Source organism: Simochromis diagramma, unplaced genomic scaffold (assembly GCF_900408965.1).
Source record: "Simochromis diagramma unplaced genomic scaffold, fSimDia1.1 OVJJ01000293.1, whole genome shotgun sequence".
NCBI classification, from domain to species: Eukaryota; Metazoa; Chordata; class Actinopteri; order Cichliformes; family Cichlidae; genus Simochromis; species Simochromis diagramma.
This window is the reverse complement of record NW_024386801.1, coordinates 12,805,309-12,825,498: the sequence shown is the minus strand read 5'-3', so window position 1 is coordinate 12,825,498 and position 20,190 is coordinate 12,805,309. Positions and strand designations below refer to the sequence as shown.

Here is a 20,190-nt window from a genome sequence, read left to right as displayed (position 1 = left end):
GGCGCACGCAGAGAAACGAGATTAACAGCACAGATTAAATGAAGATTGTTTACTTTGGTATGAGACGGAGTTCCCTGACCCTTTTCTCCTGACCTACCATGACGACTTCGCGCTAGCACAAAAAAGCATGTTTGCCACACACATGTACATGCATTGCTGGACAGCACGTCTGATTATCTTTTTTCATTCTCATTTCCATGACCCGTGAGCCCGAGAGAGACTGATCCAGGATAACAGCTAGCTTAATCCAAATCATAGCATCACTATATTTTTGCTTATGCTAACAAACACATCTACCCAAGTCAACTGAAAAAGGAAAGTTTTCGTTGAACTCCATGCGGTCTCTATACACACAAACTAATTTTATTTATTGTTTATTTCATGCCAAATGTTTTCATTTGGTGAAAGGTGTAGGCCATTACATTTTACAGCGTCCACAACCCCCTTTAGCAGCAATAACGTGAAGCGATCATTTTCTATGACTTTATAAGTGTCTCACATCATTATGGAAGAATTTTAACCCACTCTTCTTTAAAACGTTACTTTACTTCATTGAGGTTTGCATGCAGCTAAAGCATTTCAGTTTGGTTGAGCTCTGAACTTTGGGTCATTGCATCTCCTTGATTGTTTTCTTTTTCAGCAATTCTGTTGTAGATTTGCTGCTGTGCTTGGCATCATTGTCTTGGTGTATGACCCAGTTTCAGGCCAAGCTTTAGCTGTTGGGCAGATGGCCTAACATTTGACTCTATAATACACTGATATACAGCGGAGCTCATACTCGACTAAATGACTAAGTTGCCCAGGTCCTGTGGCTGCAAAACAAGCCCAAATCAACTGTTCCACTGTGTATTATGCCAAACATCTCCAATGTGATCCAAAGGACACTGCAAATCTAAGCTGGGCTGTCAGAGAGATGAAGTTTTCCTGGGTATCTAATTGCAGACATCTGGCACCAACTTAGCCTCTGAATTCCTGTAGAAGTAGTAAGTAGTAGGGCGATTGTGGCTCAATAGTTGGGAATTCGCCCTGTAATTGGAAGGTTGCCGGTTCGAGCCCCGGCTCGAACAGTCTCGGTCGTTGTGTCCTTGGGCAAGACACTTCACCTACCGCCTACTGGTGTTGGCCAGAAGGGCCGATGGCGCGATATGGCAGCCTCGCTTCTGTCAGTCTGCCCCAGGGCAGCTGTGGCTACAACTGTAGCTTGCCTCCACCAGTGTGTGAATGTGTGTGTGAATGGGTGGATGACTGGGTGTGTAAAGTGCTTTGGGGTCCCTAGGGGGGACTAGTAAAAGCGCTATACAAATACAGGCCATTTACCATATACAAATACAGGCCATTTAAATGTGCACTAGTGTCTATCTGTATGACTGTGCCATATATATACATATATTCACCATTGAGGAATAACCAAATGTATAGTATTACGTTAGCATTGCACCCAGTTCCAAGTATGGTCATTTGTGGCGCCCAAAAAAAGAGAGTTTAAAACAGAATTTAACAAACTGGGTGATGCTGTTGGACATCTTTTATATCCTGTCTGAGTTTTACATTGCACACTATCTAATTTTAGGACATTAACTTGTCATAAAAAAAATACAGTGGAGCTGAAGCATTAATTTTCAGATATTTAGTCAATAACAAGTTAACTGAATTATCATTTTCATCAATGCAAAGAGTACATTTCAAGATATTTCAAAGTATAAAAAGGTGAAAATCTCAGAGCTGCTGCCGATGCCTTGGTCAGTATAAATGTAAAAATTTGCATATAAAATTTAACTGTAGTCGACTCACAATTATAAAGAAATTTAAGTTAAAATCTAATAAATTGAAACCTAATGGTGATGACATAAGTAGTAAGAAGCTGCAAAAAGAAACAGATGTAAGGATCTAAGGGTAGAGAGGACATCACAGTTTTTGATAACGGGCTTTATTAATAAAATGTATCTGACTTTAATATCAGTCCCAGCAGGAATTATCCTCAGGCAGCCATCAGTTTCTGTACAAAATGTCCTGACAATCCTTCAGTCTGGACAAGTGTTTGATCAGCCTTCAGACAGACACTCTTTCAGTGACTCTGCTATGCAGCTAAAAATCTGCTCGCTTGGCAATGCATCCTTCTCCAGATTTGTTGGAGAGGCCCCCAGTAATTTGTGAGGCTGCTGTTCTTGTATGCATTAAATAAATACAAATAGCAATTCTGCTGCAAAACGTACTTGCTGACAGATAGTGTTTAATGTGTTGTTATGAAGGCTCCAGGTACTGTATGTAAAGATACTGATATCAAACCAACAAGCAGTCGCCACAGCCCATTTGTTCAGCTTTACAGTAATGTGAGTTAGAGACAAACCATTAGTTAACACATAAAGCTCATTTACTGCTCGGGTAGATTTTTCTTTTAAGAACAACAGCTTAGCGAAAGCCTGCAGGAGCGCTGAGGAAAACATAATGATCCTCATTCTTCACAATGACTAAGATCGCTCTCACACAAGATTTAATTTAGTTCCCTGAAGTGCTTTGTTCTCAGTTGGACAGGTGGGCGAGTGATTCTTGTCTGTCCGTGTGATATTGTCTGATTTTTGTGCGTGCGGTTAGTGTGTATACACGGTATGTGAAAGCGTAACAAAACAAGCCTGCAGTTATCAGAGTACGGTCAACCTCTTTAATTTTCTACTGACTACAGTCTGTCTATCATATGTCATTGTGTTAGTTTATGGCTACAACGCAGTCGGCATTTAAGTAGAATAAAACACTAAAGCGGGCACTTATACTGCAGTTAGTGTGTCAGGTCCACTTAGCCTTGTTCAGCTATGCTAATAAGCCGTGTTCAAAACAGCGAAACAACAGCAACGACAACACTCCCAGCATGTTCATAGTTTAATGGATTGAAGCGAACAGTCCTCCACCACCAGCAGTATCACACTTCACTAAATGTTACCTTTACAGAGCTTAACAAAGGCCCTTTCATAGCTCAGACATTAAGTGTCCACTTTGCTGTTGCTCAAGTATCATTTTAGTTCTTTCTCATCAAGTGAGTAAAGCCATTGAAAAAATAGCTTTCAAATTTTATGCATTTCTCCATAATGTTAAATAATTATAACAAATAAGCCATGACTAAAGTTATCAAACATTTTGCTGCATGAGTGAGTATATATTTTAAAGGAAATATTGTAAATCAATATATTTGACCATCAGTTGAGAATCATTTGCATTTAATGAAAACTATGGCTGTGCACGACTCATTCACGAGTGATTAACCACATACTGATGATCTATCCAGCAATTTGATGCCACCTTTATATGACGGGGAAAAAAAGTTTGGTGTACAAAAATCTAAGAACCAGGTGTTTTGATTTTTAGTATGGTGGTTTTTAAAACAGTGTTCTACCACATTTTCTTTCAGTTTCTGGTTATTTCTGTCTGCTTTCCAGTGAGAAGAGGAAATGGAAATTTGGAGTTCTTCACAGAACTTGGACAACACTTGAACACCACATCAAAGCGCAAATGCGGCTCTCTAAAAATAGCATGCAAATAAGTCTGTGGGGCTCCATTTTATCTTTTATGAAGAGTATTTTATAGAAAAGCAGTCAGAACTGGGTGAGCTGCTTTACTGGACCTTTAAAAACGTGCTGTATCGTAAACTCATTATTTTTAAATAAATAAAAAAGGCCATGTATTTGGAAAACCCTGAAAAATTAAGTACCACACTTAATCAGTTAAGAATAGTAGTTGATATTGTTAATTATTGTTAAAAGCTTTCCTTTTCAATTATTTATTGCAACTCATCTTTACTGCATACCTTCCAACTTTAAAATTCCAATGTTTATAAATGCTCTATATGTACAGTACACTCAACTTTCACATACTTTATCACTTTGAGGGCTGCAAAAGGACAAAAACAGGCTTACTCAATCTTCCACCGTCTCTGTTCCTCACAGACTCAAAAATTCAGTCCATCATCCAACTTACTACTGAATCCCCCAGACACACCTATGCCTATGGATTTGATTAGAGACACAGATGTATTCAGAGTAAATTATTGCTTAAATCGACTTACCTGCCCAAGGTTTTGCTCTTCCAGTCTGTAAAGTAGCATTTTTTTCTTTAATAACAGACAAGAATATAGGTTAGAAAGACTGTGTAAAGTTGCTTGTGGCTTAAAAAACAACAACAAAAACATCTACTTTTATGTTTTTTCAGAGTTAAAAAGGTTCATTCTTTATTTACCTGAAAGGCATTCGGATATTCATCTGCTCAGCGTACTTGCAAAGCGTGTCCCAGGTAGCATGGATCTTCACAAACATGATGTCGTTGTTCGTCAAGGAAGGCTTTCGAAACAAAAAAGGAGTGCAGGGAATTGAGAATAAGGGAGATTTAAGTAAATAATAAAGCAACTAAAAGTCTCCCGGGTATATTTACCTCTTTCTCCAGCATCAGACCTTCAGCTCGTAAATTCTTCTCAAACGTGCACCTCTTCTCCACCTGTGGACTCAACTTCTTATAAACCAGGATGTAGTCGATGCGCTTTTTACCATCTCGGAAAAAGAGCCCGGATGAATCCGTTGGTTTCTTTCTCTGGAACAACAAAGTTTTATCCAACACAAAGGACTGCTTCTCAGTGTGCTAATGCCAAAATAACTTGGAACATCATCAGTTTACATTTTGTGATGATTCAGGTGGATCAGTGAAAGTGTGTTACCTGAACTGAATCTGTGCGGGCCTCTAATTTAGCACGGGTGACAGGCTTTTGCAGCAGAAATGACTCGTCTGCCCTCGTTTCACACGTACTCACTTCAGACTCCTCCACAAAGTGATCCTTGCCATCCTCTGCTGCACACAAGTCACAGCAGGACCAATAAAAACACTACTGAACTGGTAAGAAACAACTAAGAGTACCTGAAGTGCAATAGGTCTTTGTTCTTGCTAAAGTCAATATTCTCCCTAATCTGGCTGCCAACGCTGACATTAGATTTTTATTTCGCTCAGAGCTAACTTATTTAAACGTGGGTGTCAGGTTGAAAACAGGTTGATGCAATTTAACAGATCCGAGCACCGACGTTTAAAAAGCCCCAATCTTATTTCCTGCCTTGATATGTGCAAACCAAATAACATTTTGTCCAGCCCACACAATATAAACAGTAAATATTGTGCCATAAATTCATTTTCTAAATGTCCCAGCATTGCTTTTTTTTTGCCTTGCTGATTATTCCTCTGCAGCAAAATGTGTGTTAGCTTTTCAGCTCACCATTTTATGAGGGCAAATGTGTTTGCTGTGCAAAACAAAATGATTTATTAGTCTCAAGAAATACTTGTTGTGTGGGAAGTTATGACACAATCTAAACTTCATAATACAAGCTCTGTAATTGCGTGACATGGGAGATGAGGCATTTCACAGCACAGCACAAGTTATACTTTCTCAGGTACATGTGACAGCTCATTAGCTAATTTCTTCAGGCAGCTGTATCTTTACCTCCTTATCAGTGTAGTGTATTGTTTGATACTGATGTGCAGAAACCAAGTATAAGAAATCCATATTAAGAGAAGCAATGCTGCTGTATGGGTTCTACTTCTTTTTCTGTAGCTAACCTTGCTCCTGTGACCTGGAGTTTTTGTCTGGATTTCTAGAGCGATCAGAATGAGCCAAAATTTCAGTGTTTGGGGAAAAAAAGCAGCATAGGGTTCATTTATACGTGCTGTGGCTAACAACCTCCACATGTTTTCAACTCGCCTTCACATGTGTCAGATGTCGAATGCAGGGAGGTTATGGAAGGAAATATCTGTTCCCCAGCACAAACAGGATGAAACTATAATAGTATTAAAGCATTTCTTCCCAAGTCTACAAATCTAGTCCAGAAAGAGGAGCTAAATTGACAACCTTCTTTACACCTACTGGTGTACACAGTTTGTATACAGTTTGTTTTAATTCTCTATTTATACTCACTTTATTAGGTACACCCGCTCAACTGCTTGTTAATGAAGTGGGGCAGGTGTAGAGTGTGCCTTCTGCTGAAGTTCAAACCAAATAACAGAGGGAGGAAAGGTGATTTGAATGTGGCATGGTTGTTGGTGCCAGACAAGGTGGGTTGAGTATTTCACAAAAAGCTGATCTAATGGGATTTTCACATACAGTTGTCTCCAGGGTTTACAGAAAATGGACCGAAAGAGAGAAAATATTCAGTGAGCAGCAGTTCTCTGAGTGGTGATGACAGAAGAGAATAGCCAGACTGTTTTGAGCTAACAGGAAGGCAACAATACCTGACATAGCCACTCGTTACAATCAATGTATGCAGAACATCTCTGAACACAGAGAAGCAGATGGACAACACAGAAAGTCACTGTTGTCAGCTAACAACAGGGAACCAAGGATATAGTTTGCACAGCCTCACCAAACGTGCACAAGAGAAGACTCGAACAACATTGCTTGATTTGATGAGTTTCAATTTCTGCAGGAGTGTTGGGAAGGTAGGCTCTGAATTGATCATAAACAACATGAAAGCATGGATCCATTCTGCCTTAAATCAGTAGTTCATGCTCATGGTGGCATAATTTTGTGGCACACTTTAGGCTCCCTTAGTACCGACTGAGCATTGTTTAACCACCACAGCCTGCCCTTTATGACCACAGTGGATAAATCTTCTGATAGATGCTTCCACCAGGACAACACATCATGTCACAAAACTCAAATAACCTCAAACTGGTACAACGAGTTCACTGTGCTCAAAACGCCCCCACAATCACCAGATCTCAATCTAATAGATCACCTTGGGGATGTGTTGGATGTTTCCAGCACCTTTATGAATATGCGCAATAATGAATTAAGGAAGCTCTGAAGGAAAAAGGGGGTCCACACTCAGTACTTTGTAAGATGTACCTAACAAAGCAGCTAGTTTAAAGTTTCCCCACAATTAAAGTTAATATTTGTAGTTTTTTTATCATTTAGAAATAAAAGTATTGTGTTGAAAAATGACTGAAGTCTGGCTAATATTTGGTAGTAAAACAAATCCGAAAGGAGACCAGATGTCCAATTACACTGTGAAACTAATATGAATATTTGAAGCTGATCAGTTGCGCTGATTCATGAAGAGGCTCAGAAGTAAAAAGCGAGCGGATTTATCCATTTTATTTCACATCTGGAAAAAATATCATTATAATACAGATGAGCAGAAATACTTGCTACTTAATGTGATGTTAACTGTCAAAACCTTTTTATCTTTAAGGGGGACCGGTTATGTTTCTCCCTGTTTTCTGTCAGGTGTACTGTTACAGGGGGAAGAGAGGTAAAATAGCTTCTTTCTGTGAGTGTATTAACTGAGGTGTTGCACCAAGAACCAGTCTGAGATAAGTAAGGATTACTTTGGACTGTTAATAATGCGGAGTAGAGTCAAACAATAGACGTAATGTAGAAAAGCCAGTGTGTTAGTGTGAACTACATTACCCAGTGGCCTCTGGGCAGTGATGGGATTCATGGGACTTCTGAGCTAGATGGTCTTCGTTCGTTCCTGGGCTAACGATTGAGGAGAGAGCTGCTGGGAAGGGAAGCAAATAGCCCACCCTGTATTTGTTGGGGATGGTGTGCGTCACATAAACAAACCACACCATATTACCCCCCCACATCCTCCTACTGTATGCCATACCTCCCTGTACCATCCATCTGACCGCCAATAAACTCCACCTGCGGTAATCTAATCCCTGGATGTCAGCCTCTCCTTCTGACCGAGGATAGTTACTATTGCAGCACCACCCAGCATTAAACTGACGTACACCATTCTGTACAAAGTGGATAGCCTGCCTTCTCCAGTTTTCATAGCCGACGCTCACTGGCCCTCAGAAGAGCCATGACAGCTTCTTGAGGTGCCTTCACCTGAGGAAACTCTGTGCGACGAAGCAAGGGAGTAGCATATCGGTGGACTCCCTCTACCTGTACGCGGACTGTCCTTGATTCAAGAATGTCGATTGCCTGCTGGTCCTCCTTTGACCTGGTGACCTCCTTTTCATTCCTAAACGGGAGGACGTCAAGCTGCCATAGCCTCTCAACATCTTTGGAGAGCTCTGAAGTCTGTGGGATGAATGATGAGTGCAAGCATGCCTGTCCAGCCGCTGGATGAGGAAGACTCTTGGCAGGTCCCTGCAGCATCAACCCCAGCTCTGTGCAGACTGCTACTGGCCCTCCAGGTGGTCCACGAATCACCGGGTATACTGGAGTGATAAGGTGCGGGTGATCTGATCCAATCAGGATCATAGGTTTCACCTTGCTGAAACCTGTGAGGGGAAGTCTTTGTAGGTGACTGTACTTCCTTTTGAGTGTTTCCACTGGGCTAGATTGCTCCGCCCAAACCAGTTGTTCTGTTGTGAATGCATTTAGTATTTGATGCCTCACCTTCGGCTTAGCTTTAGTGGACACCTCCAATGATATGCTTCCCCCATGCAGCTGCAGGACATCCTGTCTGATGGTTCGGAGGGCCAGAGCCTCGTCTGTTGGGGCTAGGCCGAGGAACTTCACAGCAGCAGGCAATATTATGGTTCTCTCTGAACCGTCATCCAGCACAGCATAGGTGTCCATGGTTTTCTTCCCATTGTGGAGTTGAACTCTTACCACCTTCAACATCACTCTCCCAGAGTGACTGGGATGGTCAACATAGATGACACTGGATGCTGTGCACATGGTCAGGATACTGAGGTTCTGCTCTTTAGCCTTGGTGAGGCCATGTAATACAAGGAGGTGTTGCTCACCACAGGTGCTGCAGGGTTTCTTGAACGTGCAGTTGTCAGCAGAATGGTTCCGGCCACACCTCCAACATTTATTCTTATCTCTGATCCAGTCCACAACCGCAGCCACATCCAGCAGGGAGAACTCATTACATCCACTCCAGTAATGCTCTGTGCCTTCACAGAAAGGGTAGTAAGGCTTGAAACGTTCACTTTTCTTCTGCATCGCAACAGCCTTTGGACCTGGATGGGCCACAGCAGGTGGTTTGGTGGCTGTGGTTTCAGGTCCATAATAAACAGAGGCCAACTTGGGTTTGCACAGGATGGTGCTGAGTTCACTCTGTACCAGTTGTCTTGGCTGACCATACTTCTGCTCAAGAGCCCTCATTGCACTAGTATATGGAGTTGGGTCATGGATGTAGCGTTTAGTCACTTGGAATGGACTTGGGAACTTCAAGTGATCTAGCAAGATCTGATACTTATAATCCTCGGACAAGTGCTTGTGAGGCCCAAGAACACTATCCAGTCCTTTCTTCAGTAAGGCAAAGTCACTCTCCTTCCCAGAACTGAAAACAGTGAGCTTGGGCTTAGGGAGGCCATAGGAGGATGCAATCAACATTTCCAACATACTGGGTTCTGAACTCACGTGGTTTGCTGCTGAGCCACTAAGGGAGGGTCTGGTTGAGGTGTCTGCGATGGCACAGGAGGCCCAGACATCTGTATTGCCGGTGGAGCTACAGTGCTGGCTACAGCAGGTGGAGCAGGAGTTGCTGGATGCACTGGTGTGAGAAGATAGTCAGGACATGGTGAAGTGAATCTCGGGGCAGACGCTGATCTATCCATAGAGAGCACTGTGGGTGGCCCAACGTGTGCAGTGGAAGTGCCAGGGACTGGGGCTAAAGGAGCTGACATCACACGGACGGGCTCTGTAATTCTCTCCCCCTCCTGAATTGATTCGGGCTCCCTGGCTGTAGGATTTGGTGTAGAGACAGCTGAAGCCATTGGTTCCACCTCCATTAATGTCCCCTTTGGCACTGGAGAGGTGAGCTGCTCAAGTCGCTGCACACGTTTGTTAAGGTTGCGGGACTCTGCTACAGTCACTTGCAGAGATCGCATCTGATGCTGGATATTAATCAGACAATCCTCCATTCTTCGTCATCTTATCTCCTCCACATCCAGCCTCCTTGTGTACTAGGAGTCTGACGGTGCCATCATAACCTCCTCTGTTAGATTGGGTGACAGCCTTGGCCCACGGATATGGTAGGACAACTCATAGTCCACCAGATGTCCAGGGATTCGATGGATCCTGCTAGGACGGGGACTTCGTGCATCATCCTGATCTCTGGAGGCAGCCATGTCATGCAGGTGCGGCATATCCGGCTCGAAGGACCAAAGTGGTTCACCACAGGTGCTGCAGGGTTTCTTGAGCGTGCAGTTGTCACCATTCTGTACACGTAAGGAGGTGGAATAATGAGCAGAATGTGTCCCTTTAAGGTGAAGTGTGATCTAATTGTCTTTATTTAATGTGGGCACTGTTCAAGTTCTCATTCAAATAAAAATTGTGTGGATTTTTATGCCTGTAGTTCCTGTTTCAAGGTGCGATAAAATGATAACAATAGCAGTAAAATATAACCCGCTGTACATTTTCAGTTCTCTAGCAGTTTGTCTTCCAGCTTGAGAACCACTGAAAAACATCTGTCACTTTCCACAGGTGGGATACTGTTGATGGATGATCTTCCTTGTTTACCAGCTCCTGCTTTTTGCTCTGTCTACACTCTCTCCTTCTGTCTGCACTCTGAGCCAAAAAGGAAAAAAAAAATTCAGACCTGCTCCTCACACGACTATTTCCAGCACAGTGTCAAAGAGACGGTTTACACCAGAATAGAAACACCTCGTGCAGACAGCGTGAAATTCTTATATCAAATCCCACTTTTGCACACTGCACTCCGCACCAAAATAACAAGTATGCAGACAAAGGGCATTTCAAGGTCAGGAAAATACCAATATGCTGAAGTGCTGCATGCACTAGTTTTCATGCTGTGAAAAAAAATAGCACTCTCACCGTCTGTGGCCTCTAAATATTCTTGAAGCTGTTAATGAGACAGAGTAATTTTCGTCTCCAGCAGGCACATCCGTGGTACTGGCCCATAACAATAATATACTGTATTTATATTACCAGCGTTTTTCCCACGCTATCGCATTCCCTCGGAACGTGCTCCGAGCAGCTGCGACTTTGCGCAGTGTTTTCTAAATCTCCTGCAGCATTAATACAATCTGTTCCATCAATATTACACATAAACCTTAAATACCACCATCAATATAAAAATCTGTGTAGAGAGCCCAGCTCAATTCCTGTTGAACCTAAAGTTCAATACAATCAGTCCACAGTACGGAGAAAATAATTAAACATGTCATTCAGACAATGAAAGGCGATAATGGTGAAAACATTTCAGAGGCTTTTGTTTTTTTGGAAATATTATACAACCTGTGATGTATACAACAGAATTACTTCACAGAAAACACTTACACTGGGGGAAATAATTCTTTAGGAAGAGCAATGCTGAGTATAAACCCAAAGAACACTATCCCCATCAAGCATGGAAATGTAAACGTTATGTTTTTGGGCTGTTCTTGTGCTAGAGTACGTGATAACTGTACGTCACTGTGGGGCCATTAGACGGGGCCATGTACCATAAAATCCTGGAAGAGAACCTCCTTCCCTCAGCCAGAACTGTTGGTCTTCTAGCACGACAGTGATCCAAAACATGCAATCATACCACCAAAAAACAAACAAGTGACTAAAGAAGAAGCACATTAACCGGATCAAGAAATTATTTCCTCCACTGTATATTTATTAGGAGACCCTGTAGACCATGATCGCTGTGGATCTTTAAAAAACATTTAAAAAAAAAAAATAAAGCTTCGTCAACATAAACAAAAAAAAAGATTTTTTTAAGTTATTTTTTAAATTTTTAAATTTTTGGCCAGCAAAGAAGAGCAGAAGTCACAAATTAAAAGCAAACAAGACACGGTGATTAAACCTACAGTTGTATGATATTGTAATGTTAAAGTGTGCACATACTTTCATGGTGAGCTTCAATATCTCGCAAGATCAATTTAAATTGATGTAGGCGCTCTCTAATAACTGAAGCATCTCGTCCACTAATGGGTATAGAAAACGTGTGAGTTACTGACAGCGGACTGACCTGTCTGTGGGGGGAGGAGGCTGCAGGAAGTGCTGATGCTCTGACTCAGACCCTCAACCTCTGGTTTAGGCTCTGGGCTCAGAGGCACAGACAGGAAGTGGTTGAGGTTGGTTGGATGAGTCTGACTTTGGGCCAGGCAGGGCAGACTGCGGCGAGACGGCTTTAGGCTCTTCTCCTTCAGGATCTCGCTGATGCTTGTGTGCATGCCTGAGGAAAAAGAAACGGAGGAAAAGTTCATGTCAATAGTTGCTTAAAAGAAAGAAGAGCAGTTGGAAATCTCCCAAGCCTGAAAAAATTCCATGCATGAGTTTTTCAGATTAGCTCATGGAGAAAAAGAAAGTGTTTTATACACTTAGTTTTATGTCATATTGTACAATTTATACACAGATCCACTGTTAAATTTATATTTCTATATACGGCAAATAGAATAATACAAATATGTTTTAATCAGATGCACTTGCATTAAAGGATGGATTGGCTTTGGCTGCGCTCGTTGATGAAGCTCTCAAAGAGGCATCAAAAAAACAAAAATTTTGCAGAGAGAACTACTCACCACTACATCAGCACTTCATTATAAGTCAGCAATACTACAAAAGTGGTGCTCTAAAGTCCATGTGGTATGTGATGGTTACACGTATTACCACGAAAGTCTCTGAAAATAATCAGGGAAGAGGTCTGATCACAACTCACACCGTTAGATTACATGTTGACAGCTGGTAGCATAGTAGCTAATGAATGAGAAAGTGATAAGAAAATATGAAAGGAGCACCGCTCAACAGAAAGTAAGCTTACTTGTTATGGCTAAGTGGACAACACTCATGTAATGCTGTTCTCCAATTTCAATGCTTGTACAACATTGTGGAAATCACCACAATGATGGCATTTCAGTTTGGACATTTGATGTTGCATCAGTTTGGATAATTCTTTAATAAATCCAGCTCTTCTGGGTCAGCCAGTTTTATATAATATAATAAACACCGCATGACTGGATTATCTCTTCAATAAAGCAGCTGAAGTCAATAAACAGTAAAATAACACCCCTGGTAAGATGTTAAAGTAAGAAGAACTTGACATGCTGTACATCAATTACAGCATTAATGAGTTTCTTTCTGCTGTTTCCTATCAGGTTTCCATCCATTTTCTTAATCATTTATCCAACCAGGGTCACAGTGGGGCTGAAATCTATCCCAGCTGACATTAGGCAAGATGTAGGGTTACACCTTTAACAGCTACATCACATGACTAACAGCCCAATTCAGAATCAACATTTAATTAAAGTGTTTGTCTCTGGACTGTGGGAGGAAACCAGAGCACCCATAGAAAAGCAACACCAACACAAACATGCAAACTCCCCATGGAAAGCAGATCATGAATCATCGCTGAGGCAACACGAGAGTTAGTCAACCTGCTACAAGTTTATATAAAATATTCATCTTATCATTTTACTTCCTTGCTTGTATCTGCTTTGCATTCACCATTTTTATATTTGCTTGTATCTTACAAAACAGCATATATGACCAGTAATAATAACAACAAAACATAAAAAAAAAAAAACTGAGTGCCCTGAAATCATGAGAGGGGATGAAAAAAACAAAACAAAAGAAAGGAGAAATCTCTGTCAAAAGGTCCACTTTTTTATGGGCTCCACTGATAATGTCTGTCCTTCATAGTGCATTAAAACCATCAGCACTCCCTCATTTCCATCAAATGACACACTCCAGTACCTCGAGACCAGCAGTGCCTTAGCACTCCAACCGCCTGAACAAATAAACATTTAATAACATTAACTTGTTCTACACCCCGATTAGCTTTGCGCTAACAGAATATTCATCACTGTGACGATGAACTGTAAAGAGAGAAGTTAATGAGAATAATGAACGACCATCAGTTGAAACAGAACACTGTAAATGACCTTCAGCCTCAGCTCTGCAGCTCCTGACTTATTTATTAACGAAATTAAGGCGTTGTCTTTAGATGGGAACGTGACTTCTTTTCACATCCAGTGATGAATTCACTCACTGACCTTCCTGAAACATTCAAGTGAAACATGAATTGATCATTTACTCTCTGTACAGTGAGGGCCCGAGCTGCAAGCTGTTCAAGAATTCATTTTCATGACATTGAGCTGAATGGGATTGTCATGGGGAGGCCCTGTAAATTAAAGAGGGCGTGGCACGCAGTGTTCGTCGACCGCAGTCATCCTTATCCTTCCATCGTGCAAACCTGTGAGTGTTATGCTGAACACAGGGTCATATATGAGATCTTGAAGAAGATTTTAATTCATTTTCGTGTTTCTCACCTGTCTTCTAGGCCGCACTTTCTCTGGTTTAAAATCAGGAAGGACCAAACTGACCCCCATGTGGTGTGGGCTTTCCTTGATGACATAACGAGGAGGAAAGCTTGGAAGCAGCTTGAGACCAAGTTTCCACTATTAGCATGGTTAGTATTGTTTAAATATAGTCTGGTAATGAAAGAGCACCGCTTTAAGTTAATTGATTCTTTTTTTCTTCTGGACTGGGCTGGTCTGCACAATCTTAATAAACAGATATTTACATGCGAATATGCAGAATTTACAAGATGCTTGGTATCAGACCTGGTTTCTGTTTAGAGTCTGCTTGTAGACTAAATTTAAATCAGTGATGAGGTTTAAGAAGGATTTACTTGTAGTTTTTATGGATGAAATAGAAAAATGTAGGAGTGTAAAAAATAAAAAGTTTGAATGGATTATTCAGAGTTTGGACTGAAGCGAGTTATGTAGAAAGCAAAAGAGGGATTGAATTTGCTGATACACAATCTGAAATTCATTTGCTGCTGCATGACAACAGTTTTGCCTCTTATAAGATTTTTGAAATCATCTGCATTTGTAAACAATGACTAATGCACGCGGCAGGATGTCTTGAGCCAGACATCCATTTTTTAAACTATCTGGAGATATGCTGGCAACACTGGAGTCTGAAAAATTTGCCTTTGGCCCGTAGGCTAAGGCAGCAGACTGCTTTATATAAACAAGGGTCATTTTGGTAAATCAGGCCACAGTGGCTGCTCTGCCAAGGGCCCAACTTTAAAAGGTTATAGCCTGGTGCAAAGTTGTATGTTATAGTTTCTCCTTTTAAAGTTTAAAGCATCCTGTTGCTCTTCATTTTTTACAGTTAATGAATTTAACTGTAAATGTGCAGCATTAATCCCCAGCTCCAAAGACAAAGGGGAAATAAAACAAAAATGCAAGCTTCGAATCGGAAACAACTTAATGACCCCTGATGCTTTTAACATTCAGCCAACCATCACGGGATTTTTCAGCACTGAGTGAGAATAAAGCCAGTTTAATATGCAAACATGTCGGCCAATCATGGTGTTCGTTCCCCCAATAACCCCGCAGATATGAAATGAATGAAAGTCGTAAGCTCTAGCTAACATCTACAATGAATTATTAAAGTGAAAAACTTCAATGCATTAAAGCAAAATTGTGCTTACAGCTTAAAATCCACTCCATTCAAGAGCGTGGATTTAAAAATAACTCTGAATGGTCAGCAAAAACACGACATGGGGGCTGGAAATTATTTTTTTGTTTTCATCATGTAATTTGTCCTCAGGCTCATAACAACATGGGATCACAAAGGTTCCTCCTTAGCACGCTTAACGTTTCAGTCAGTTTCATCAGAGGCATTATCAGAGTCATTACATGCAGAGACTGAAATCCGCGGGATAAATCAATTCAAAAGACAGTTGTAGAGGCACAACTTCCAAGTTTTAAAACATTATTTTGGGGAAAAGTTTTCAAACTTTTTAAGTGTCAGATATGACTGGTGATCCTATACAAGTTGTCCCAGTGGCCACTAAAAGGCAATGCTTCAAAATAACTGAGCAACTAAGTTCCCAGAGGCATTTCAAGATGGCAGGACTAGTGACAAGACTTGTTTCTGGAAGGACTTTCGATATTTCTAATCAACTCAGAGCTGTAGGTTGTCAAGCACTTGTTCTGTAGGGAGACTTATTGTGACACTTACATCTGCACTAACATTTAAAAAGAAAACAGAGCTTTTACGGTCCGGTTAGCAAAAAGGCTCAGCGCGTGTTTTGCTTTATGACTGGAGTAAATCATTGAGAGCTTAAGTGGCTAGAGGCCTAAAGTGTACTGGTCACAGTGGATTAGATTAAAGAGTGGCTGTATCCTTATACAATGTAACTGTCCAATAAGCTGACTCTGTGTTGAATCTCTTATGTTTATGCATAAAGGTTAAAAAAGTCAAACAACGTCCCGATTATTTTAAAAGACAGCAGCAAGACTCAACATGTCTGAGATGATACGTCAGAGCAAAGTGAGCTAATTGGTCTGCGGGGGCACTGCTTGGTGGTCTCGATGGGTCCTCAAAGTTTAAAATAGACCCACAAATTGGAGTTGGTGTTGTGTGAAATTGCTTCTGTGAAAATTGAGATGATTTAGAGATGATAAAAGCACCATTCAAATCAGACTCTGTGGATATTAGGGATATGATAATAGTTATCTGACAATCACTGGCCTGATCAATAATATTGGCCCAATTTTGTCATGCAGGATGAATCTATGTACTCTGCTGTCAGAGCATCTGAAGACGGTGCACCGTGTAAGACATAAATATAAAAGGGGTTCATCTAGTAATGCTTAATCTCGCTGTGTTCTGGCTTAAACTGGTTTGTGAGGAGAAAGTTAATCCCATGTGCATACTCGGACTGTGCGTGCATGTGTGCACGTCCGAGTTTTGTACGGGACTCGCCCACTATTCAGAGAAAAAGACGCTCGCTGTGAGGTGATAAGGTTAAAAAACACCTCCAAATTCTCTCTGCATCAGCATACAACAAAGTCTCTAAGACAGTTTCTGTGCACTCTCGCAAACACCCACTCAGGCTCATCTGACGTGAAGCTGGACGAGCTTCAGGGAGGGTCGTGATCTGGGATTTGGATCTCTCCTGTGCAGCTTGTCCATGACGGTCTTTTAATGTGAGATTAAAAGGATTTTTCAGGTCTGTCCATGTGTGTGGGTATGATACCGTATACATGTGCCTGTTTGATCGCATACTGTGTACTCTATTACTGCCTCCAAATGTTAGTGACAAATGCTAAAGCCAAGAAAGGAGGATGATTATCAGATCGTTATGCTCCTCTTGATTAATTCTGTCATAATATGATAAGTCTGGCGTACGCCTGACAGCTTCACAGCACTGTGTCTAGGTGTGAATGCAGCGATTCTACTCTGAGCCAGCTGGAAGAGCAAACGGTTGATTTGAAAAACAGCAAGGATTTGATGATCAGGTACAAGCAGTGAGATATTAAAAACAGTGCGGTGAAACAGACGTAAAGTTCTGCGGGATGTCACTTTGAGTCACTTTTGTCCGCTCTCACTGAAAAGGGCTATGAGGCATTGAGGCTTTATGTGAAAGGATGTTGCACAAAGAGAATTCAGGTCAGTGGGCTGTTTCCCATCATGCCTCTAAGTTTCCTTGCTTTACCCTTTGAATTATTCATCCTTGTTCAGCTTATAACACTTTCGCTGTCACAGCTTTCAAATTAGGAACACTGCATCAAGGCCTTTTCAAACAATGCTGGGGTTAGGTACTTAAGGATTAAACATCACTTGGATTGTGTCATCAGATTACAAAAGAAAAATATTAATTAGACCAAATTACATTTAAAAATTAGATTTTTTCATATTGATTAGTTTACATTTTCATTGCATCCTAAGATAACACTTTTTAAATTATCAAAGCGAGTCACTCCTCCATGCTGGATCACCATTATTTTCTTCATGATGTTTAATTAATATATATTTTTTCAAGACACACGGTGATTTATAGATAATTGAGTTTTTCATTATTTTTTTCTCTATTCACATTTGACACACAATCACTTTGGTTAAGTGCTATATGTGGCCTCCGATGAAAAAACAGCAGGAGTATCTCAAAAGGAAAATACACTTCACCCGAAGGCACTTCTGTTATTTCATCTCTAAAAGCAAAACAAAGTAAAACTCAGACCAGACGTCACGCACTGGATAAATGCTGTCAAACCCTCTCTCTCACAGAGAGTTGGTCAGAATAGATCACTGCAACTCTGAACATGTAACCTTGTTTGTGGGCTTTTTTATGATGAAGCTTTTTTCTTCTTCTTATTTTCTAGGATGTGAATTGTTTTTAAATGTCAACTCAATGATTTGTTGGTCAAAATTGGATAAAAACCCTGAATAACCAAGTGTGGTGTGTGCTGTTATTGTAGAAATATTTAAAATATCATGTCACATTTGACCTTTGACTTCTCATCTGAGGCCACTAGATTGGTGTGATGGTCAAAGTGATAATACTGCTATATACAGCTTTTCAAAACTATGTTTCTTACTGCCGTTCAACAGCATCACATTACTTTGGACCTCTGACCTTTTCTTCAAGGTCAAATAAATTCAAATCTTCATAAAATGTCTTTTATCTTTAAAACTATGCTTGAAATTCTGCTGCCTTTGCTTGTTTGGGAACATTTAGAAAATGATGTTGGTATATGGTGTTTCTAAATATCACATTCAAGGATGCATTTGACCTCTGACCTCACTTTCACATTTCACATCTGCGTTTCTTTCAAAATACATTATTTTCCTGCACTACTACAAAGAAAACAAATATTCCCTTAAAAGTAAAGAATACCCAGAGAGTGAGCTACCCAGGGGAGATTTTCACTCTGAGTGTTTCTTGTTATCATCATCACCATTAATGTTATATTTCACTGTACTTTCTGGGTGTGTAATACTTCATGTTTTTCTTATATAATAAAATCTTGACAGAATCAGTTCAGATGATAATAATGTGACCTGAGTGCTCTCTCTGCTAGCTGCTGGGACAGACTTATTTAGAAGTCTGTGTTAATGTGACTGATGTTGTCTCTCGAGAGTTTGGCAGCGTGTTTCAAAGCCCACGTGATTCTTAACTGTAGCGTTTAGCTTGGTTTAACTTCAAGAATAGAATCCCTCCATTAAAACAGACATACGGAAGTGGGGCAGCAACAAGAAAAGCTCATGTAGTAAACCATTCATCAGTTTCATTTTTTAGAAACTAATTGCATTTATGACTGATGACAAACACAGGTTTTTTTTTTGATTACCATAATAAAATGGCCCTGAAATAACAACTATGGCCTCTCCCTCACCACCACTGTGGCCTGGATTAACGTTTGTGACCAACACAATTAGCTTTTCCTCCAAACACCTCACAAATTAAACAGTACGATTCTAGATGACTCAAACCTACTCATGCATAGGTTTGCAGGATCAAGCACCATCAGACTTGACATTTGCAGTAAAACGCCGAGGCAACAGCACATGGGAATGAACAAATGCACCTCCTCTAAGGAGCATAAAGTATGTAAAAAACAAATATGATCGAGGTCCGAAAATCTGCAGGCTCACATCAAGTACGGGCCTGTGTGCAGACAGAATACTGCAATACTCCAGCCAAGTGCACGATGGGGCCTCTGTCTTGTTTTAAAGACTTCATGAGGTTCAAAGAGCCTTTCAGGGTGAGCTGTGAAGGGAAATCACATATGTTCATTATCCAACTGGTTCTTGTTCATCCACATCCGGTGAGAGGACTTGCTCAGTGTCTGTAATATCCTGTACAAGTCCACAGTTTCCCCCTGGTGTCAGGTAAAAGCTTGCTTGAACAATACTTGACATGAAGCCTGGCCACAGTAGAATATATTCTGAAATCATTTGAAGCACTACCTTGCCCAGCTGCCTCCATCCTCCTATCAACTGGAAATGATCCTGAGTGCAATGTCAGAGTGTTTTTTGTGAGTAAGACACTGTCGATACTGTAGTCACCTAACTGCCTGCTAAAGTTAAAGGACACAGATCTACAAAAAGCCGTTTTGCTTGTGAACACTGGAACACAATGGGTCGAAGCTCTCTGCATTAGGGTGGATGATGGGTGGAGTGACTGGTAACAGCTTTCAAATCACTGCAAATTTCTGCATGCAGCCCTATTACTGTACTCAGCTATTATTATCATCATTATAAGGTTCATATTATATTTAACCTGCTATAGTTTCATGTCAGCATCCTTGCGTATAAATAACTGACACTTGCTACAGAAACCTGTCTGGGCACCCACGCAGAAGTTCAAGCTCACGTCTCTCCTCTTTGAGATGAATGTGCGTCTGGAGAGGAGTTACACTGATCCATCATCATCAGGACAACAGCAGGAGTGCAGTTTGTGTCTGCTGGCTTGATTTGAAGCTTATTGCATTTGAGCCTTTGCAGAAACA

The 20,190-nt window shown here is 40.9% G+C and overlaps 1 protein-coding gene across 4 annotated transcripts in view; it reads right to left on the bottom strand.

Annotated features, from left to right (window-relative positions):
- ano3 (anoctamin 3) overlaps window positions 1-20,190 on the bottom strand; it is a 50,312-nt gene that overhangs the window by 19,865 nt on the left and 10,257 nt on the right. For 3 of the 4 annotated variants that reach the window (XM_040026919.1, XM_040026916.1, XM_040026917.1), the window contains exons 2-6: window positions 11,910-12,116; window positions 4,697-4,827; window positions 4,417-4,572; window positions 4,225-4,325; window positions 4,055-4,099 (exon numbers count right to left, since the gene is read on the bottom strand). In XM_040026919.1, the coding sequence (XP_039882853.1) occupies window positions 4,055-4,099; window positions 4,225-4,325; window positions 4,417-4,572; window positions 4,697-4,827; window positions 11,910-12,114 (638 nt within the window). In that variant the 5' untranslated portion in view covers window positions 12,115-12,116. The remainder of the gene's footprint in view (window positions 1-4,054; window positions 4,100-4,224; window positions 4,326-4,416; window positions 4,573-4,696; window positions 4,828-11,909; window positions 12,117-20,190) is intronic. The other variant, XM_040026918.1, reaches the window with a different exon arrangement.